This window comes from Ochotona princeps, chromosome 3, assembly GCF_030435755.1.
Source record: "Ochotona princeps isolate mOchPri1 chromosome 3, mOchPri1.hap1, whole genome shotgun sequence".
NCBI lineage: Eukaryota > Metazoa > Chordata > Mammalia > Lagomorpha > Ochotonidae > Ochotona > Ochotona princeps.
In genome coordinates, this window is record NC_080834.1 from 103,158,474 (window position 1) to 103,177,736 (window position 19,263).

Below are 19,263 nucleotides of genomic sequence, written 5' to 3' on the forward strand. Positions count from 1 at the left end.
TCATCTTTGAGCCTATGGACAGTGGACACATGAACAGCAAACTGACTTTGACCTTAACATTTCATTACATCAGAAAGCAAATCAACCTTGAGCTGTTAACTTTGGATTTTCTACAAAGAGAGCAAACTTCCACCCCTCTCCACAACCTGCAGTTTCTGTTGGTTTAGCCTTTCCTTATTAACCATGTCCTATTCCTTCTTAACTGGAATGTTCCTGAATTTCTTTTAGTTAAATCTCTTATTCTCTGTTTACTTCTCAAAATGTGCTATAACAGTGAGTAAATGACATGGGGACAAGGAGAGCACCACCCCTGTCTTTAGGGAACTGCTGTCTGCCTCCGGCACCACTATCTTTCCCTGAGAACCACAGCTCCCTTCCCTGAGGGCTAGCCTGATGCAGAATGCCTAGCACCAGGGTTTTCACTTGGGTTTCCCCTGACTGTACTGGCTAGAGGGCACTAACCCAGCTGACCTGCTCCTCTGCACCTGCTCTCCACGCATCTTCCCTTACCTTCCTGCTAATATCCATCTTCCCACAGCCTCAGTCTCCATGAGAATATGATCCCTGGAGTCTCAGCCTGTTAAGACCCAACACATGATTCGGCACCTGTTGTACAATTCCAGCAACAGAAACTTTTGCTCATATTGATGGGCTAGCCCTGGGATCCTAGCCCACAAGTTCAAGTTTCAAGAACACAGGAAGCAAAGATGTCCCATAATCTTAGGAATGTTCAACGAAGAGGAAAGAAAACACTACCCGCTGAGAGAGCCTTGTCAGAGTCAAGATGAGCAGGTGGCTTAGCTCCCTGTCATAGCTCTTCTCTTAGCCCACAGCCTCTCTCTTCTCACTCAAGCAGAGCAATCAAGACAATCCATGGGGGAGAGAGGCCTGCTTGTTGGTTTCATTCTTAATCCTTCCAAATCCAAGCATCAGGAAACCAAAATGAATCTTCCTGTCCTGTTCCTGGTAGTTGGCCAACCTCCATCCTATGATTCTTGAATTGTTCAGTTGCCCCACATCTACATACGCAAGTCTTCACCCATTCTGAGGGCTACCTGTGTAATGGAGTTGACTCCTGATCATAAGACGATTCAGCCGAGTGTTGAACCACTGTCATGTCTCCTGCCTATTCAACAAAACGATGAGAAAGACTAAAAGGTAACTCAGTGAGATGGGGAACAGAGTACAACATAGCTGCTTCTAAATCCTTGAATCCCAATGTGGAAATCAGGAGTTTAATCTGCAGAGTTGAATTTGCCAGTGCAGTTCCTGAGGTAGAATCTGTGCCCCTCAGTGAGGCCACCAGACAGGCACGTGTTGACTCCACATGAAGAGAAAATTTCTGCTAACTAGAGTCATTCAGCAAATGGAATGGACTTCCGAGATGGTGCAGAGGTTTGTGGATTTGAGCCTCCGTCTGGAGGGAGGCCCTACATTGAGTGGAGGCTGGTCCAGAAGCCCTCAGCTGAGGAACCTGGATGGGGCTCACTCTCTGTTGGGTGGGAGGCAGTCTATGAACATAACATAGACACTAGTGTCTGACAGGGACCCTTCCAACTTGCAGGTTCTACTGGATTTAATGCAGCCTGAGGGCAAGAACCACAACTTCTACTTCTGTGTGCTCACAGACATCTGGACAGCAAGACTGAGCCCTGCCTCTGCTTCCTTAATGTCTAGCACAGGGGAACATCTAAGAAGTGGTCCTGAAGTTCTTGAATATGTGTCAGAGAAGACTCAATACATGGCAATCAGTGGATCCATAGAATCTTCAATACTGAGTTAAAAGGACCCCTTCCAACTGCCACCCACCAGATGGGTGAAGTACCCAAACATACTCAAGTCCAATGAGGTACTTGACTCTAGTGGCCCCAGGACAACCTTTGGTGATAAGGCCATGGCTGCCCCGAAGATCTCCCCATCCAAGGGTCCAGCAAGCACCCAGTGGGGCTCATTAGGAGCCCACGGGTCCACCTCCCATCGCTTTCCTGTCTGAGGAGCTCCTGCCACTCAGGCTCCTTGTTTTCCCTTGCTTTTTAGCTGCTGACAGAACCCAGTCTCAGCATTGACTGACATTTCCCCGAAAAACATCTAGAAACAGAGTAATCATTGACTACTTATTTACCTTTTAAACCTGTGTTTGAGATAACTTTGATGCCTGCTGAGACAGCACTGAAGTCACTAGGTGAAAGTGTTTTCTGAAAAATGGACTTCCGGATAGTCTCAACTGATAGGAACCAAACTTGATGTATTTTTCTATTTCTTCAGCCTTTTCTTTTTTTTTTTTTAAAGCTTTATTTTTTAATTTTAATTACAAAGTCAGATATACAGAGAGGAGGAGAGACAGAGCGGAAGATCTTCCATCCGATGAGTCACTCCCCAAGTGACCCGCAACGGCTGGTGCTGTGCCGATCCGAAGCCAGGAACAAGGAGCTCTTCCAGGTCTCCCACGTGGGTGCAGGGTCCCAAGGCTTTGGGCTGTCCTCGACTGCTTTCCCAGGTCACAAGCAGTGGCGCTGTCGGGATTTGAACCGGCACCCATATCGGATCCTGGGCACATTCAAGGCGAGGACTTTAGCCGCTAGGCCATGGCACCGGGCCCTTAGCCTTTTCAAAGGAAGCAAGCAGCTGTGTTTCCTATGGTGAAAATGATTTACTGGCCCTGAGTATCTAGCAGCCAAGTGCCCCGGCTTTCTTTGGCCCCAGGTTTTTTGGGGGAGTTGAGGGGTTTGAGATTAACAGAGAGACTCAGCAACTGAGTTAAATCCAGACTCTACCAAATACTTGGTTTGTGATGTGGTCAAGTTCCAGAACCTGAGTCTGTTTTCTTTTGTGTAAAGGAGGCAGGACAGAAGGAGTAAAGCTCCGAGCCTTCAAGCACAGGAAGCCAATACCCTCAGCCAGGACAAAAACTCTGATTTCTGGGGGAGGTTCGGCTCCCCACTACTCCAAGAAAGCTCAGCCCTCCCCCATTTCCTTCAACTGTGAGTGGTGCTTCAGAACATTCTAGTGGTGTCAATGTCACCATGAAATACACACGGGAGGCAGTCTTCCTTCAAACCCAGGAGACGTCTTGAAAGCCCGTGGCCCAGGATCACCGTGTGCTTGGGCTCACCGTGAACACAGTCAAGAAGCACCCCTTGAAGGCTAGAATGGTGAGAGGAAGTGCCCGCTGCTCTTTCAGTCCAAGGTTGAAACTGCCCCTTCCTTAGGGATGCACTCGGATGCATGAACACAGGGGCCAAGAGCACAGGACTGAAAGAGGCACATCGCTGAAGGAGGTCCCTCTGTGCACGCTGCTCCCTCTTCTTTGCCCGATTCTTCATCTAGATCCCACCATTCCTTTCCCCTGATAGGCACTCCAATGCAGTTCCTTTGGGGATCTGGATTTACGGAGCCAGGTCATGGTTATGAGGACAAATTTAGGAGAAGGCATTTTCCAAACCCCAAAAAGTAGCAGTCACCTCGGGTCACTGTGGTTGAATCGCATTTGCCACGCTGTGGTCAGGCCCCCAACTTCCTTGGCACTGGGTGCAGAGAACTGTTTCAAATTATTGCTGATGACTTCCAGGGCAACTGGGGCTAAGTTTTCTTCTTCACAGGAGGCCTGGTGGGTACTTGGACAAAGGTCATTTGTATTCTCTTGAGCGATGATTTCCACTGACAAAATAAATCCCTAATCTATCTTCTCAGAACAGACATGATGACGATTATGCGTAATGACTTGGCCGAATCGAGATGAGCTCTTTCCGGCCAGACAGCGTCTCCTCACTCCATGTCCAGGTGCCTAACTTTCCAGGTACTAGGTGCTCGATAAATGTTTGCTCATTGGACATATGAATGAAGAAACACCGGGCTTATCAGAAATTAATAACCCGTCCTCTCAGAGTGTAGGTCCTTTTTAAAAAGTATCAGAAAGGGCAGAGCCAGGAATCCGGTCCAACGCCTCAGACACTAACCACGGCTACTTCCTCCTGGCCCAGCCAATCATTCTACCCACTTCTGCGGGCGTGCACTTGCTCCCGTTCTGTGTGGTGAGAGGCTGGGTGTCCGCTCTCGCCTCAGCTCCCGCTGCCTGAGGTCTTCTGCAGCCCTTTCCGGCTCAGGCTTTCTCCTAGACCCAAGTCTCTGTCAGGCCCACCGACAGGAAATTCGGACCCTGGGGTGAGCTTCTCCTGCCTGTCCTGGCTGCCAAACTCTTTGGCGCCCCCGTGGCTCCCTGCTGAGGGGTCCCTTGGACCAGCTCAGAGGCCATGAGCTTTCTCAAGCCACCGTCTCAAGACCCCCGCCATCAGCTGCGGGCAGGCTCCCTCCACCCTCGACGGCGCGTCCGCTGCCCGGCTGGTGCCCCCGGCTGCTTGCTCCTGCCGCTGGTGCATCGGGTCCTCCTCTGCTCCCTGAACTTCCAGCCCACCTCCCAAGCCCCCGGGAGCCACCACGCACTTCCACACGGCACAGGCAGTGTGGGCCTCCCGGGAAAATGCACTGTGACGCAAATGGCTGGGGGATGGAGTGAATGCCTGTCTGGGATTGACATGCCAAGAAGCTGGAGCCTGGTGAACAAAGCTGACCCACGGTCACTCGTGGGTGTGAGTGACACGTGCATGCCAGTGACACGCATTCAGCCTGTGAGAGTCTTCTGCAGTCTTCTGAATAAGGGACCATCTTGTTCAGTTTGACAGCAAAGTTTAATTTCAGCGTGTCAAGTATTGGACATGTGAAGGAGTTGCGATAAATCCGATAAATGTTTAAGTAAAATTACTTGTAAAATGCAGTTCAGTTGATATTTACATATCTGAGTTCCCACGATTAACATGGAAGCAGTAACAAAAGAAGCCCGCTGAGCTAACTTAACACGCCAGCTAAATGGCAGAGGTAGATTGTCATTGCCTCTCTGACAGGCAGTCTGACAATAGAAAATAACAACTGCAAAAATGTTCATGTCGGGTCGGGCACTGTGGAATAGCAGGTGAAACTGCTGTTTTCCATGCTGTTACCTCATGTGTGTCCCAACCGTTCCTTTGTTGACCCGCTCCCTGCTAACAGCCTGGGAAAAGCAGTGGAAGATGGCCCAAGCGTTCAGGCCCCTGCCACCCACGTGGGAGACTTGGAAGAAGCTCCTAGCTTCAGCCTGCCCAGTCCTGGCTAATGTGGCCATCTGGGGAGTAGAATAGCAGATGAAACAGCTTGCTGTCTCTCCCTCTCTCTGTAACTCAGACTTTTAAAATAAAAATATAAATTTTTTTAAATTCATATTGAGACAGCATTATGGCATAGTGAGTTAAGCTGCTGCCTACAACATCAGCATTCCATGCCATAGTGCTGGTTTAACTATTTTACTTGTGATCCAGCTCCCTGCTAACGCGTGTGCCTGGGAAAGCAACAGAGGATGCGTGGCCCCTGCCAACCATGTGGGAGACCTCGGTGGAGTTCCTGACCCCAGGTCTGGACATGGTGGCCATTTGGGAAGTGAAACAGTAGACGCAAGATTGAGCTCTCTCTCCCTCTCCCCTCTCTCCTTTTCTGCCTTTTAAATAAATGAATCTTTTTTTTTATGCCCGTATTACTTAAATCAGTAGTTTACTTCTAAGAACCTATCCTGAAAAACAAACAAAAAAACTAGAAAGGCAATAGTTCCTAAATTTAAAAAATCAATTGCAACTTTAAAAAAAAATGGTTTACATTTATTTGAGAGGTAGAGAACATGAGAGGCAGACAGAGGGCTTCCATTCACTGTCTCACCCTCCAGTTGCCCTCAAGCACCGGGAATGCCACCTGGGTGTCTACTGGGGTGGACCCAAAGGGAGCACTTGAGAGCTGTCACCTGCCCACTCAAGGGCTGCAGCAGCAAGAAGCAGAAATCAGGAGCTTGGACTCAAGCATAGGCAGTCCTGGCAGCAATCAGGTTTCCCCACCCAGAGAACACTGCTAGGTTGCAAGCTTCGTAACCTTGTATGCGACAGGGATCAATTGAGAACAAACTAAATACCCAACAATGAAAATAATAGGTAGTCAGTAAAAGCTTTGTTTTGAGAGGCAGAAAGATAGGATTCATGGTTCTGGTTCATTCTCTAAGTGGCAGGACAGTGGAAGGTAAGGGCCCAATCCAGAAATCAGGAGTCTGGAACGCTATCCCAGTCTCCTCCGTGGGTGACAGGATCCAATGACATGAGCCGTCTCCACTGTCTCCCAGGATGTGGAATTAGGAACCACAGTCAGATAGCAACTCCAGGTACCTCAGCATGGGCCATGGACATCTTAACTGCTGATTCTAAGCATGCGTTTAAGTCTATTTCATGAAGTGAATAGCCAAGTGATCATGGTTAAATTAAAAAAAAATTGTAGATGAGTACGAGCTAAATCATGGTAATACAACGCAAATATTTTGCATGGGAAGAAAGACAAGATGGAAATGCGCCCAGCCAATAAGAATGCCTGCAGAAGGTGTTTTTTTGCTGAGGGTGAGGAGGGTGCTGGGATCACCTATGCCCTTAGCTGTCCCTGCAGGATCTCAGCCTACACGGTGGGACTCACACCCACAACCGTGTTGAGTGAGCAGCTGGGAGGCCAGGTCTACACTTGGGTACCGACTTGGACATCACTCAGGACACCAGGACCAATGCCTGCATGTGCTGTCCCTGCAGGGCCCTTGCAGGAAGGTCTGGAGAAAGGAGAGTGAGGGGGCAAGGCCCCCCACACTGCCCTGTTCTCCATAGCTCTTGCTGGCCTTGCCACAGGGGCTCCCTTTTCTCATTTCTTCTCTTTCCCACTTTAGGCAGAAACCCCACCCTTCCTTTCTTCTCATCTTTCCATTGTGCACCTGTGCCTGGGCTCTGTCTGTGGGTTGTATCTCCCCCTCTAGGAGCCCTTGCAGAGGACAGAACACCCCCCCCCATTAGAGAATGTTCCCCCTTGGCTGAACGCTGTCTCTCCCTGCGCCCAGATCCCTGTGCAGGTCACTTTCATGACCGCCCAACCCACTGCACCCCAGGCTGGCCGTGTCTGCCTCCTCCTCGTCCCCTCAGCCACCTCTTCTCTGTGTTGCTGTCCCCAAGTTCCAAGCAGACTTTGGAGCATCTCCCACGCAGCAGCATTGACTTTGGCAGATGTCTTGGGATCTGGTGATGTCCTAACCTGTTTGCTTTACTGGGGATGATGTTTGCGGAATTTCTTTGTGTGTGTGTTTTGTGTTGGAACCAGAACAGAAACCATCCCCTGTCTTTATGCAATTCCTCCGACGAGCTCCTACAGATAAATAAAGCCCTCCGCCCCTCCACCAGCCCACCTTGCCCCAGCAGAGCACCTAGGTTGCTCTTGAAACTTGCAGCCGGCTGCCCACGTGCCTGGAACTCTGCAGGGGGGGACAGCCATGAAGTCCCTCATTCCTCTGCTGGTCCTGGCTCAGCTCTGGGCCTGTCACTCGATGCCACCGCAGCCAGGTGCCCCAGTGCTGAAACTACCCAAATGTGATGACCCTGAAGTAGAGCAAGCAGCCCTGGCGGCTGTGGACCACATCAATCAGCACCTTCATCAGGGATACAAGCACACACTGAATCGGATCGACAAGGTGAAGGTGTGGCCCCGGGTAAGTGAACCTGCTGTGCAGGTGCTTCTGGCTCAACTCTGGGTCCCCAAAGATCAGTGCAAATCAACCCAGAGAGGTAAATTCTCTGCTTGCCTGTTGAGAGGGAAGGTAGGGGCAGACGGAGGGCAAGGCTAGAGGAACTTCTGTATCCATAGTTGCAGGTCTCAAGGACAATGAAATTGTGCAGCTTACACATGATCAGTGTGGCTTCCTGGAAAACTAGGGTCTGAGACCTTGGGTGAAGGTTGCCAAATTATCACTGACTCGAATCGTCTTCCTTTCCTCTCTGATGAAGACTTGAGTGAATGAAACCAGTATTTGGCAGGTGCCTCCTGTGTGCCTTCCACATAGTTCATCTCTGCTAACCTGCCCCTGAGGTGGGAGGTATCTCGCCGTTGTCTCACAGAAGCAGAAAACAAAGCTCAGGTGCACGTAGCCATTTGTCATCTAAAGCCACATTATTAGTAAGCATCCAAAATGGGATTCGGACCCCAGACCTGGGTTCTCCCCTCCATGCTAGCTGTCTCCCAGATGGAGGGTGCCCCTCACCCCACACAGTCTTTGCTGGGAAGATTTGCTTCTTCGCACACTGGACAAGATCCATGCAGCCTCGAGCTGGTGACGAAGCCTGCAGGGAGGGGTCGGGGAAAGGCACCTGTTGCCGCTTGTTTGAAACTTACATTTTATATCTGATGTAGGCTAATTCTTGTCATTGTACAGTTATTGCAATCCTTTAGGCAAGAGCCAATGGCAGGTGTTAGGGGTGGGTACTGGGTTGCAGCACATAAAGCTGTCATTTTTTGCACATCAAAGCAGCCAACTCTGGGTACATTCAGAGGTTCAACCTGATGCAAAGGTGTAAAGAACACATTTAGTGCCTTCAAGGGATTTTTAAAGTCCAGAAATCTGTGGGACAGCTGAGGTCTTAAAACCCCGACTGGGTTTTAAGAGTGCTGTAGCCGTGGTCCAGTATAAATGATTCAGAGGACATTAACATATGACTGTGGGAAAGGGTGAGAGAAGGCACCTCAATTTTTTGCTAAAGGCAGGGCTGAGCCCATCCCTTGAGAAATCCCCTGTGAGCTGCAGCTCACAGTGTCTCCTGGAAGCAGCTTTGGCTATGTTTATACACCAAGAAAATGAGAACTTCCTGCAAAAGGGGGCCAGGCTGACACTGCAGGTCCCAGTGAGTCAGCAGAAGCCACTCCAAGAAGCAAGCAGAGCTGGGCTGGGAGGGAAAAGTGTGCTTGTGCCTAATAGATGTTCTAGGATTCGAAGAAAAGCTACTTAAACATGCGAACCGACAAGAACTACCCAAAGAAGTTGCCCCCCAAGTCCCTTACCGCCCTGGTAACCATAGTTTTCTCAGCATTGGAGGGGGGGAGAGGGGAAGACTAGGCGCTCCCCTCTCCTCACCAGCAGACGGCAGCAGAGAGCAGCATTTCCCCCCCCCCCCCAAAATCTTTCCAGCAGGAAAGCTGGAGAAGAGAGAGTAGAGGATGAGAGGGGCAGAAAAGAAGAGTTAGAGGGAAGAATCTAGAGTAGGAAGGAGAGACAGGAAGATATTGTCCCATGTTACTTTGCAGTTTGACTAAGAAAAATCCTAAGCTGACTTTTTAAAGGCATTGCTTGAAGGGTAACATCGTAAAGACAAAAAACAAAACAAAAAATCCAATTGTAGAGTTTTTTGTCTACAGAGCTTGTCTGTGAAGCCCCAGGGGTGCTCTTTCTTCAGGAAGGCCAGGGTAGTCCCAGCCTAGCCTTTCATAGGCGCCGGGTCCAGTCAGACACGTGTACAGGCTTGTCCTTGACCTTCTCTGAAACCTGGTCCTGAGTGGCTCACCCTTTCTTTCTGTGTCTCCACAGCGGCCCTTCGGAGAGGTGTTTCAACTTGAAATAGACACGCTGGAGACCACCTGCCACGCACTGGACCCCACGCCCCTGGCAAACTGCAGCGTGAGGACGCAGACACAACATGTGAGTGTCCTGCAGGGGGCACCCAGCCAGGCTTCCCCGCGGTGCATCAATACAGCGCATGCTCCTGTTCTTAGATGTGCTTTTCCCTTCACTCTATTTGGTTTTGCATTTCAATAGACTATTTCAGTAACTGCACAACATTGTTGGGTGATAACATGTGTGAACAGTGTGGAATGCCCAAGTCACAGTAATTAGCATTCCCTACTCCTTAATATGGATCATTTTTGAGTTTCAAATTTCTAACTCCTGGAGCAGACCTTTAAATACACACACACATATATATACACACACATAAATTATATATAATATACCACAAAATATACTATACAATAATTTATATATAACAATACAAACTATATAATACATAAATAATATAAATATAATATACACATGTAAATTATATGAAATTATTATTATATATTAAGATATATATAAAGCAAGAAAAAGAAATTTTTCATCCACTGATTTACTCACCAAATGGCCACAACAGCCAGGGCTGGACCAGGCTGAAGCCAGGAACCTAGAATTCCACCTGGGCCTTCCACGTGGGTGCAGGTGTCCATGGACTTGGGCCATCTTCCATTACATTCCCAGTTGAGTGAGCAGGGAGTTGAACTGAAAGTGGAACCCGGGACTCTGTGTCCATATGGGATGCCTGTGCTGCCGGTGCTGGTTCAACTTGCTGTCACAGTGCCAGCCCAAGCAGGCCTGTTTATCCAACCTCCCTGGTGAGCCCAAGTGTGGTTTCTGACATTGCCATGGGATGCCACCTTTTCTGGGATTGGGCTTTATAACAGTTCACCTTCTTGTTGTAGAGGTCCCGGGGAGCAGTGAGTGTCAGCACAGGTGCTTTTTGTGCCTAACAGGCCCTTTTCCCGTGGGGCAGGCAGGTGGGCCCACTGGCCCCCTGGGACCCTCACTGTGAGCTTCCCTCTCCAGGCTGTGGAAGGAGACTGTGACTTCCATGTGTTGAAGCAGGATGGCCAGTTTTCTGTGTTGTCTGCAAAGTGTGAATCCACTCCAGGTAGAGATGATTTATTCTTCTCTTTACTTTTCCGTTTATTTTTCTAGAGCTGGGGTTGGGGTTGGGGGCAGAGATTATCTGGGTAGTTTCTAACCTATAAAGTTCTAGCCACTTGGTCAGTGAATGTGATGGCTCAATGGCTAAATCCTCACTTGCAAGTGCTGGGATCCCATCTGGGTGCTGATTCATGTCCTGGCTGCTCCATTTCCCTTCCAGCTGTCTGCTTGTGGCCAAAAGCAGCTGAGGATGGCCCAAAACCTTGGGATCCTGCACCCATGTAGGAGATCTGGTGGACCTCTCCTGGCTTCTGACTTTGGATCAGCTCAGTTCCACCTGTTGCAACCCTGTAGGGAGTGAGCCAGCAGATAAAAGATCTTTATCTCTGTAAATCTGATCTGCCTTCCCAGTAAAAATAAATAAATCTTTAAGAGAGAGAGTGAGGGAAGCCAGATATGCTGGATCCTGGAAGCAAGGACCAGCTCCTGGTGACATCATGGGCCGAACTACAGACAGGGTCAGGACAATGCAGGGGAAAGGCTGGAAGTCAGCGTGGTCCATGACTTAGCCTGGGGTCCATAAGAGCTAGGTGCACAGCAGGGAGCATCAGCCCTCATTTCTCCTCTGCAGACTCTGCCGAGGATGTGCACAGGTTATGCCCAGACTGCCCCCTGCTGATCCCGCTGAATGACTCCAGAGTGACGCACGCTGCAGATGCTGCCCTGGCTGCCTTCAATGCTCAGAATAACGGCGCCTATTATCAGCTGATGGAAATTGCCCGGGCTCAGCTTGTGGTAAAGATGGAGACCCTTTGGACAGATTTGGGCAGTTTAGTAGCACTTGGGAAATGCCTGTGGCAAAGCAGGGGTGAGGGGTGAACAGATATTGGGGCAACAAGGGAGAAAGCAGGGGTGGTCCTGGTTGGAAGGGGGAGAAAAGGGTCCCTGCATGTCATCAAGATCCCCAGACTCTGCAGGGAGGTGCACCCCAGTCCCCTGACTCCACCGTGTCAAGCAGGTGGAGATGCCCACTTTATCCCAAACTGTCCATTGTTCACTCTGGTTTCCACACATTTACCATGCATCACCGCTGAGCATCTGTGACAATGAATGCTTGTCCTGATAGACTTCCAACAGTAGGATCCTAGAATGCTTCTTGAATCCCTGGGGGAAACGAGCTACTTGCGTACTTGAAGGCAACAGTGCTATAATACTAAAGAAAACTGGTGTTCTGGACACCAACCACGACACAGCCATGGCAGTCTGTTAACCAGAAACGTCCCCATCCCAGACCACACCCAACACTTGACAAGTGTCCACAAGCTCCAAATGTTTTAAAAGAAGTATACAAGTCTGTATACATTCTTTTGTCTGATTGTCTCATGGGATCCTGCTCTCTGGTGTAAGTGGAAGGGATGTTAAATTCACTTTCCTGCACCAACAGGAGTAACCTCAATCTTAGATCTGAAAATGCAGTCCCAAGAATGAAAACCAGGAGGACAGGCAAGGCTCCTATTCAAGGCAGGCTAAAGCTAAAATCCTGATTTTCTGTTTCCTGCCTGAAAACTCACCTGGTGGGCAAATGGCCCCTACTTCTGTAGTACTAGCCCCAATTGGAATGCAAGTCCTGACACCTGCCCTTTGTAAACCATGCAGAGACACATTTCCTGGGCCACACAATGTATTCCACATGAATGATGCTCCAGGAAGTTGTGCCTAGCCATGGCCCTGGCTGCTTCCCTCCAGCCCTTCCTGCCCTGCCCCTTTCATTCAAAGCCACGTTGCTTCAAGTGCATTTTCCTTTATCTTCACTAGCCTCTCCCAGCTTCTACCTACGTGGAGTTTGCAGTGGGTGCCACTGACTGTGTTGCTAAAGAGGTCACCGATCCAACCAAATGCAACCTGCTGGCAGAAAAGGTGAGTGACAGCTGTTCCACTTTGCTGTTGGAGCTATCCCTGGAGTCAGTGCAAGGAGCTGGGGCTGCTGTCACACAGGCAAGCCAGCTGCAGAACAGAGCAGCTTTTCATGGTCTGCAGCTTTGGGCAATGGGAAGAGAACAGCAGGGCACACGCCCTGCGGTGTGGGGGGAGGGACAGGTCGTTCCAGGCTTTCCTCTGGGATGTCACCCCATCCCCAAGAGTTGTCACCCATTGCACTCACACACTGGAGGCTCAGGGAATCAGGAGAAAGACAGAGACTGCTCCTTAATGAAATCCAGTCTTGCCCAGCTGCGGGAAGGGGGAAGGTAGATTTTCTAAGCATACTTGTATCTCAATATTTAGAACCTTCCAAGTGCTTAAGCCAATGTTTCCATCTACACTAAAGAAACCATCAGAGACATTTGACAAAAATATATCTAGATAGGTGATTTATCATAGATACAAATGGCTAAAAAATCTTTGCGTCCAACAAGCATATCATTGAACGATATGTAACATATCAGTAAATAGAAGAGTATGCAGACACTAGAAGTTATGTTTGCAAAGATTGGTAAATGATATGAGAAAATGCTATAATCTTATAGTAAGTGGAAAGAGAAAGGATAACAAAAATGTTTGGTTAGCCAATCTCCATCTTTAAATGATACAAGCATTCTTAAAAATGTTCATGAGAAATAGAGTCAAAATATATCTTTACTTTGGTGCAAAATTGTTTTATATTTACAAATAGTTTTCAAACATTGCTGCTATAAAACAAACTGATTTCTTACTATCGTTTTCCATGAACTTTTTGAAGCACCATCCTATTTAATCAAGGTTTTTATAAACAAGAAAGCAGCAGGAGGGTACTAACAGGGGTTTTTCCCCATGTCATCATCACTTTTGGTATGATTGGTGATATTTATCTCACTTTAGCATTTCTGTTTGCAGGATGGCATGTTATAGGCCTCCTATAAGCAAAAAGCCATAGACTTTTAGAAAAAGTGAAGTGTTTTTCCCCTCACTGTATCGGAGTTTCAGTGAAACAGGGGGTACACTGTTTTGTAAATGCACTAAAATGGCTACTTTCTGTGGGCAGCAATATGGCTTGTGTAAGGCAACGGTCGCTGAGAAGCTTGCTGGGGAGGACGTGTCGGTAACCTGCACCATATTCCCAACCCAGGTAACAGCCAAGTGGCTATTCTTGCCTGCACCGTTAGAGGGCAGCGACCCTTAGCACTTATGCAATGCGTCATCCTGGAGATGGTAGTGTGCCGCCCTGACCCAAACCTCACAGTGTAAGGTAGCCTTAGCGGGGTATGGAGTCATTTCCAAGTGCAAGGTTGCTTGAGCTGCTCCCTTCTCCATAAATGCGTCACAACAGGACAGAACCATTCTAATGTGCGGCCGATAAGGCAACCTGTCCATCTCCGGGAGGTGGGAATGGTTTATTTTCGGAGAAGGGGACACCTGCCAGTGGCTGTAGGTATAGATGACAAAGGCTGAAGTTGGCACACAGGTGGGGTGCTTTTATTCCTGGGACATGGGTATGTAAATCCGTGGTCACCAAGATAATTTTGGTGACAATGGGACAGTAAAAGAACTAGTCGGGCACCAAAGAATGTTGTCAGGGTTGCAAGTGGTTCTTCTGTTGCCCTATACCTAGCAAATAAAAAGGAAGTTGGGTAGGAATGGTGTCTGGACTCAGGGGGGTGGGACTTCTGGGAGGAGCAAGCCAGCTAATCAAAGGAAACGGTCTACTCTCCAGCCTGCCGCCCCACAGCCACAGCCAGATGGTGTTGGTGCACCAGCGGATGCTCCAGCCGCCGCCCCAGCAGTGGACGCAGCTGCCCCAGCAGCGGAGCCAGCCGCCCCAGCAGCAGATGCAGCTGCACCTGCGGCCCCTCCAGCTGGCCAGCCTCCCCATCCCCAGGTGCTGGGGCCCATCTTCGTCAAACTTCCCATAGCACCCAAAGCGTACCCGGCGCACTACGACCTGCGCCATTCCTTCTCCGGGATGCACTCTATGGAGTCAGGTTCCGCGGAAGGCTTCCGCCCTTCAAAACCGATTGGGCCAATCCTCATTCCGCCTCCTGCTGGCGCCGCCCCCCCGGTCCCGCCATGCCCAGGGAAGATCAGACACTTCAAGATCTGAGCTAGACACAGTTAGGAGGTTTGGCACAAAGAACGCAGGCACCATTTTGTCCAAGCCTGAATGTGAGTAGATGTCTTGTGTGCTGTCAAAGTCAGTGCCACATGAGGTCTGGGTTACCATCAAGTCTTGCCTCTCAACTCTCTTCTTTCCTCAGAGGACTGAAGCAGAGGGGGCGGGGTGAGGTCTGAGGACAGGTGTAAGGCTGGCATCTCGATTGCCATCTCTGTCTTCTGGTTGCTTTCACACAAGCAACTGGAACGGGGACTTTGAAAGGTGCTCTAGCCAGTCCTGTATCTGCCTGTCCACAAAAGTGCCTGGCGAACTTTTTCCTTAATAAAGAAGATTCTAAGCTCAAGTGTGGTCCTGCTCATTGCCTGGTTCATTCAAATGTTGCCTACATGCATGGGGTCTGTCATTGCAACAATCACACAGTGTCCCTAATTAAAATTCATGTAAGGGCCCAGCGCAGTGGCCTAGCTGCTAAAGTCTTCACATTGCAAGCACCACGATCCCATATAGGCACCAATTCTAATCCCAGCGGCCCCACTTCCCATCCAGCTCCCTGCTTGTGGCCTGGGAAAGTAGTTGAGGACGGCCCAAAGCCTTGGGACCCTGCACCCCTGTGGGAGACCCAGAAGAAGCTCGAGGCTCCTGGCTTCGGATCGGCTCAGCTCCAACCGTTGCAGCAGCTTGGGGAGTGAATTAACGGACAGAAGATCTTCCTCTCTGTCTCACTTCCTCTTTGTATATCTGCCTTTACTATAAAAATAAATCTTTAAAAAAAATTTCATGTGAAAACAGAACTGAAAGAGAACAAAGCCAGTGTTGCCAAATATAGGAGAGAGGCACAAATCTGTTCACAATTCGTAGAAAATTACTTTCCTTTAAGGAAAAATAATTCTTTCACTTCATAAGTGACAGAAAGTACGACTATAACAGGATCATTTACCTGAGATTAGAATGGTTCTTATTTTATTTTATTTACTTTTTGAGATTGAAATGTAAAAGTCACTGATCCCCCCCAATACCCAGTAAAAGGATCCGTAATGAACACAACAACAGGTAAAGTCACCACTTGGGATGCCAGCGTCCCGTGTGGGTGCTGGGTCAGTGTGCTGGGTCATGTCCTGGCTGCTCCACTTCTGATCCATTCTGGGAAAAGCACTGGAAAATGGCCCAGGTGTTTGGGCCCCTGAGAGATGTGAAAGAATCTCCTGGGTTTGCTCTAGCCCAGCCAGCCCTGGTGGTTGTGGCTGCCTGGAAAGTGAATCAGCACACTGAAGATCTGTGTAAGTCTGACTTTTGAATAAATAAGATCTTTAAAGACAACACACAGTGACCTCACATACTGTTTGTTTGTTGTTTATGTTTAAAATACTCAAAGAATGGGCCCAGTGATGACTTAGTGGCTAAATCCTCATCTTTTTCTTTTTTAAAGATTTCTTTCTTTTTATTGCTAAGTCAGATACACAGAGAGGAGGAAAGACAGAGAGGAAGATCTTTGGTTTGATCATTCACTCCCCAAGCAGCCACAATGGCTGGTGTTGCACTGATCTGAAGGCAGGAGCCAGGAACCTGGAGCCTCCTTTGAGTCTTCCATGTGGGTGCAGGATCCCAAGGCTTTGGGCTGTCCTTGACTGCTTTCCCAGCTTGGTGGGAAGCAGGGCCACTGGGATTAGAACCGGTATCCATATGGAATTTCGGCACATGCAAGGCGAGGACTTTAGCTGCTAGGCTACCGCGCTGGGCCCCAATCATCCTCTTGCATGCACCAGGATCCCATATGGGTGTCTGTTCTAATCCTGGCTGTTCCACTTTCCATCCATCCCCCTGCTTGTGGCCTCCGTTGTAGACACCTGGGAAGTGAATCAGTGGATAGATGATCTTTCTGTCTCTCCTTTTCTCTGTGAATCTGCCTTTCCAAAATACCCACAGAGTGCTCTATAGACACGTCATTTTACATCATATACAATTGATCTCTCTAGCTGATATACTTCAAGAGCCCAAACTAAAGCTTTGGCTTGTAATCTAATCAGGTAAGCTTGACCCAGACAGGTGAAGCCAGTAGATATTTACAAGCATTCTCCAGGTCCCCAGATAGTGTATGGGAGTAAGCAGTCCCCATTATCTAATTCTCCAGGTCCCCAGAGAGTGTATGGGAGTAAGCAGTCCCCATTATCTAATTCTCCAGGTCCCCAGATAGTGTATGGGAGTAAGCAGTCCCCATTATCTAATTCTCCAGGTCCCCAGAGAGTGTATGGGAGTAAGCAGTCCCCATTATCTAATTCTCCAGGTCCCCAGAGAGTGTATGGGAGTAAGCAGTCCCCATTATCTAATTCTCCAGGTCCCCAGATAGTGTATGGGAGTAAGCAGTCCCCATTATCTAATGGTGCCATGGTCACTTCAGTTCTCACCCTTCAGGGTTAGGTTTTCCTGATCAGCCTCAGGAATGAGTCCTTCCAGGTAGAGTCTTAAACAGGTGGGACTACTAGCCCATTGTGTGGCTTCACTTGAATCAGGGCAGCTGAGCCCTGATTCCTCTCCTCACCACATTGTGTTAGCCCAGAGGGCTTACCAACATCCCAGTGCCCAGAAGAAATGGCTGGAGAGGTAGGAAAACCACTAGGCCTTACAGGAGCCGAGAAGGAAAGGAAGGTAAGGGCAGGGGGCTAAGGGCTGCACCAAGAGAAATGAGGCTGAGGACTAGGACACAGGCTTGAGGGGTCAGGGTTGGCAGTGTTCAGCTGGCCAGTGCAGCTGCCCTGGATGACAAGGCTGCCAAGGGCTGACTGGTGGAACATGCGTGCATTCTCTTTCAAGCAGTTTGATGGCAAAGGGTAGAAGAGATAGGATGATCTTTATAGGATCATGAGGAGGAGGAAATGTTTTCTTTTTTCAGGAGCAAAAGGAGAATTTTGAACATACTTGGGGCAAATGATAGACAGAGGTAAGGGAGAGAGGGGCAGAAACCTGAGGAGCTTCTGGTGGAAAGCTGGGAAGGGGATTCTGGTCCTTGATAATGAGAACTACAGAGAGGATCCTGCAAGGCCTGTCACCCAAGACTGAAAGACACTGATCCACTTTTCACACCTGCTGCCCACAGGTGTATCTGCCAGGGAATTTGTGGAGAAGGAGAGCCAGCAGGTGGCAAGCCTCCCTCCAAGTGAGCAGAAGTGATGATCTTGATTGCCTTGTGACTTAGGGCACAGCTGCATCCAAAGGGTCAGAAGACGTCCCCAGATCTCCCCGCTTCTGCTTGCTCCCCACCTGTCAGCAGAGCCTGCAGGTGTCCTTCCTTGCTACATCGGCTCCTGGCAGCCTCACACCTACACCAATCAACATTAGGGCACAAGCCTGAAGCAAGCGAGAAGGACCAGCTAGCAGCACCAAGGGAGGAGCCATCGGGGAACAGCAGGCACCAAGAGCCTGCACCAGGAAATAGTAAGGAAGTTAGGCTGTGGCCAGACAGAAGATAGAGAGAGGACTCGGGGCGATGAAGGATGATTCCTGCCTGAATTAGTTTTTACAGTGATGATTGGAAAACGGTGATTTTTACAGCTCTATTCTTCTACATTTAGTAGTTATTTTACTGTAAGCAAAAGGTTTTCCTGCTTCCTTATTTGGTTAGCGGATGGCAGAGGACAGAGACCCATGGACACGGGGAGTGGCAGACAGCAAAGTGGTGCTGCAGTGAACAGAAGCCCAGCACGGTCAGAGCTTCACCGGTGGCCAGGTAACCAGTCTTTTTAGGACTTTTGGATTACTCTTATATTACTTCCTTCTGAAATATGTGCATGCATTTATGTGTTAAGTATTTATATCTATTTCTTTTATATAAAATTTTTATACTCACTTATGCTTTTATCTTGATATATTCTTGTGAAATGACAATAAAGGTTTCTATTTTATACAAATAGATACAAAGTTTTATCCATTCGTTTATTAGTCATCACATCAACATTCCATGGTGTATTCAGTATAATTTGTGCTGTGTATATTTGGATGATTTTCATTTTCCACAAATATTGCACTGAGATTGTATCCCTTCATAAGCTGCTTTTTTTCTTTAAAGATTTATTTATTTTAAATTGGAAAGGCAGATTTCTAGGAGAAGAATCCCCCATCTGCTGGTTCACTCCCCAAGTGACCGCAATGGCCAGAGCTGAGCTGATCTGAAGACCACAAGCAGGGAGCTGGAAGGGAATTGAAGCAGCAGAGACATGACCGTTTTTCAAGGCATTCTGAGAACTGGATATCCTGTACATAATTGTAAATGCAAGGGCCAGCACTGTGCTGTAGCAGATAGATCCGCTGTTTGTGATGAATTAGCTTTCTTACAGCTTCATAGAAGGGGAAATAATCTTGGAGTATGATGGAAAGATGTCCCAGGAACTGTCTTTCTATTAAGTAAAACGCCTGTTTTAGAAGCATTAAACGAGGCCAGAGAGAATATGGTTCTCGGCCACATGCTCAGGATGCATTTAAGCTCACCAGTTCTCACGGGAAGTGCTTGAGGAGGGTTGGGTCCGCCTCGAGGTCTAAGGTGAGTGGTGAGATGTGAACTCGCAGAGGAGCCCAGACGCCAGGCCTCGTGCTCCTGCCTGAGCTC

The 19,263-nt window shown here is 48.7% G+C and overlaps 1 protein-coding gene across 1 annotated transcript; it reads left to right on the forward strand.

Annotated features, from left to right (window-relative positions):
- The first annotated feature begins 7,305 nt into the window (after positions 1-7,305).
- On the forward strand, positions 7,306-15,003 carry AHSG (alpha 2-HS glycoprotein). The gene is made up of 7 exons (XM_058662204.1): positions 7,306-7,582; positions 9,449-9,559; positions 10,499-10,583; positions 11,211-11,374; positions 12,395-12,496; positions 13,599-13,682; positions 14,268-15,003. Exons 1-7 carry the CDS (start codon positions 7,367-7,369, stop codon positions 14,652-14,654), a joined length of 1,149 nt encoding a protein of 382 aa, XP_058518187.1. The 5' UTR covers positions 7,306-7,366; the 3' UTR covers positions 14,655-15,003.
- The last annotated feature ends 4,260 nt before the right edge of the window (positions 15,004-19,263 follow it).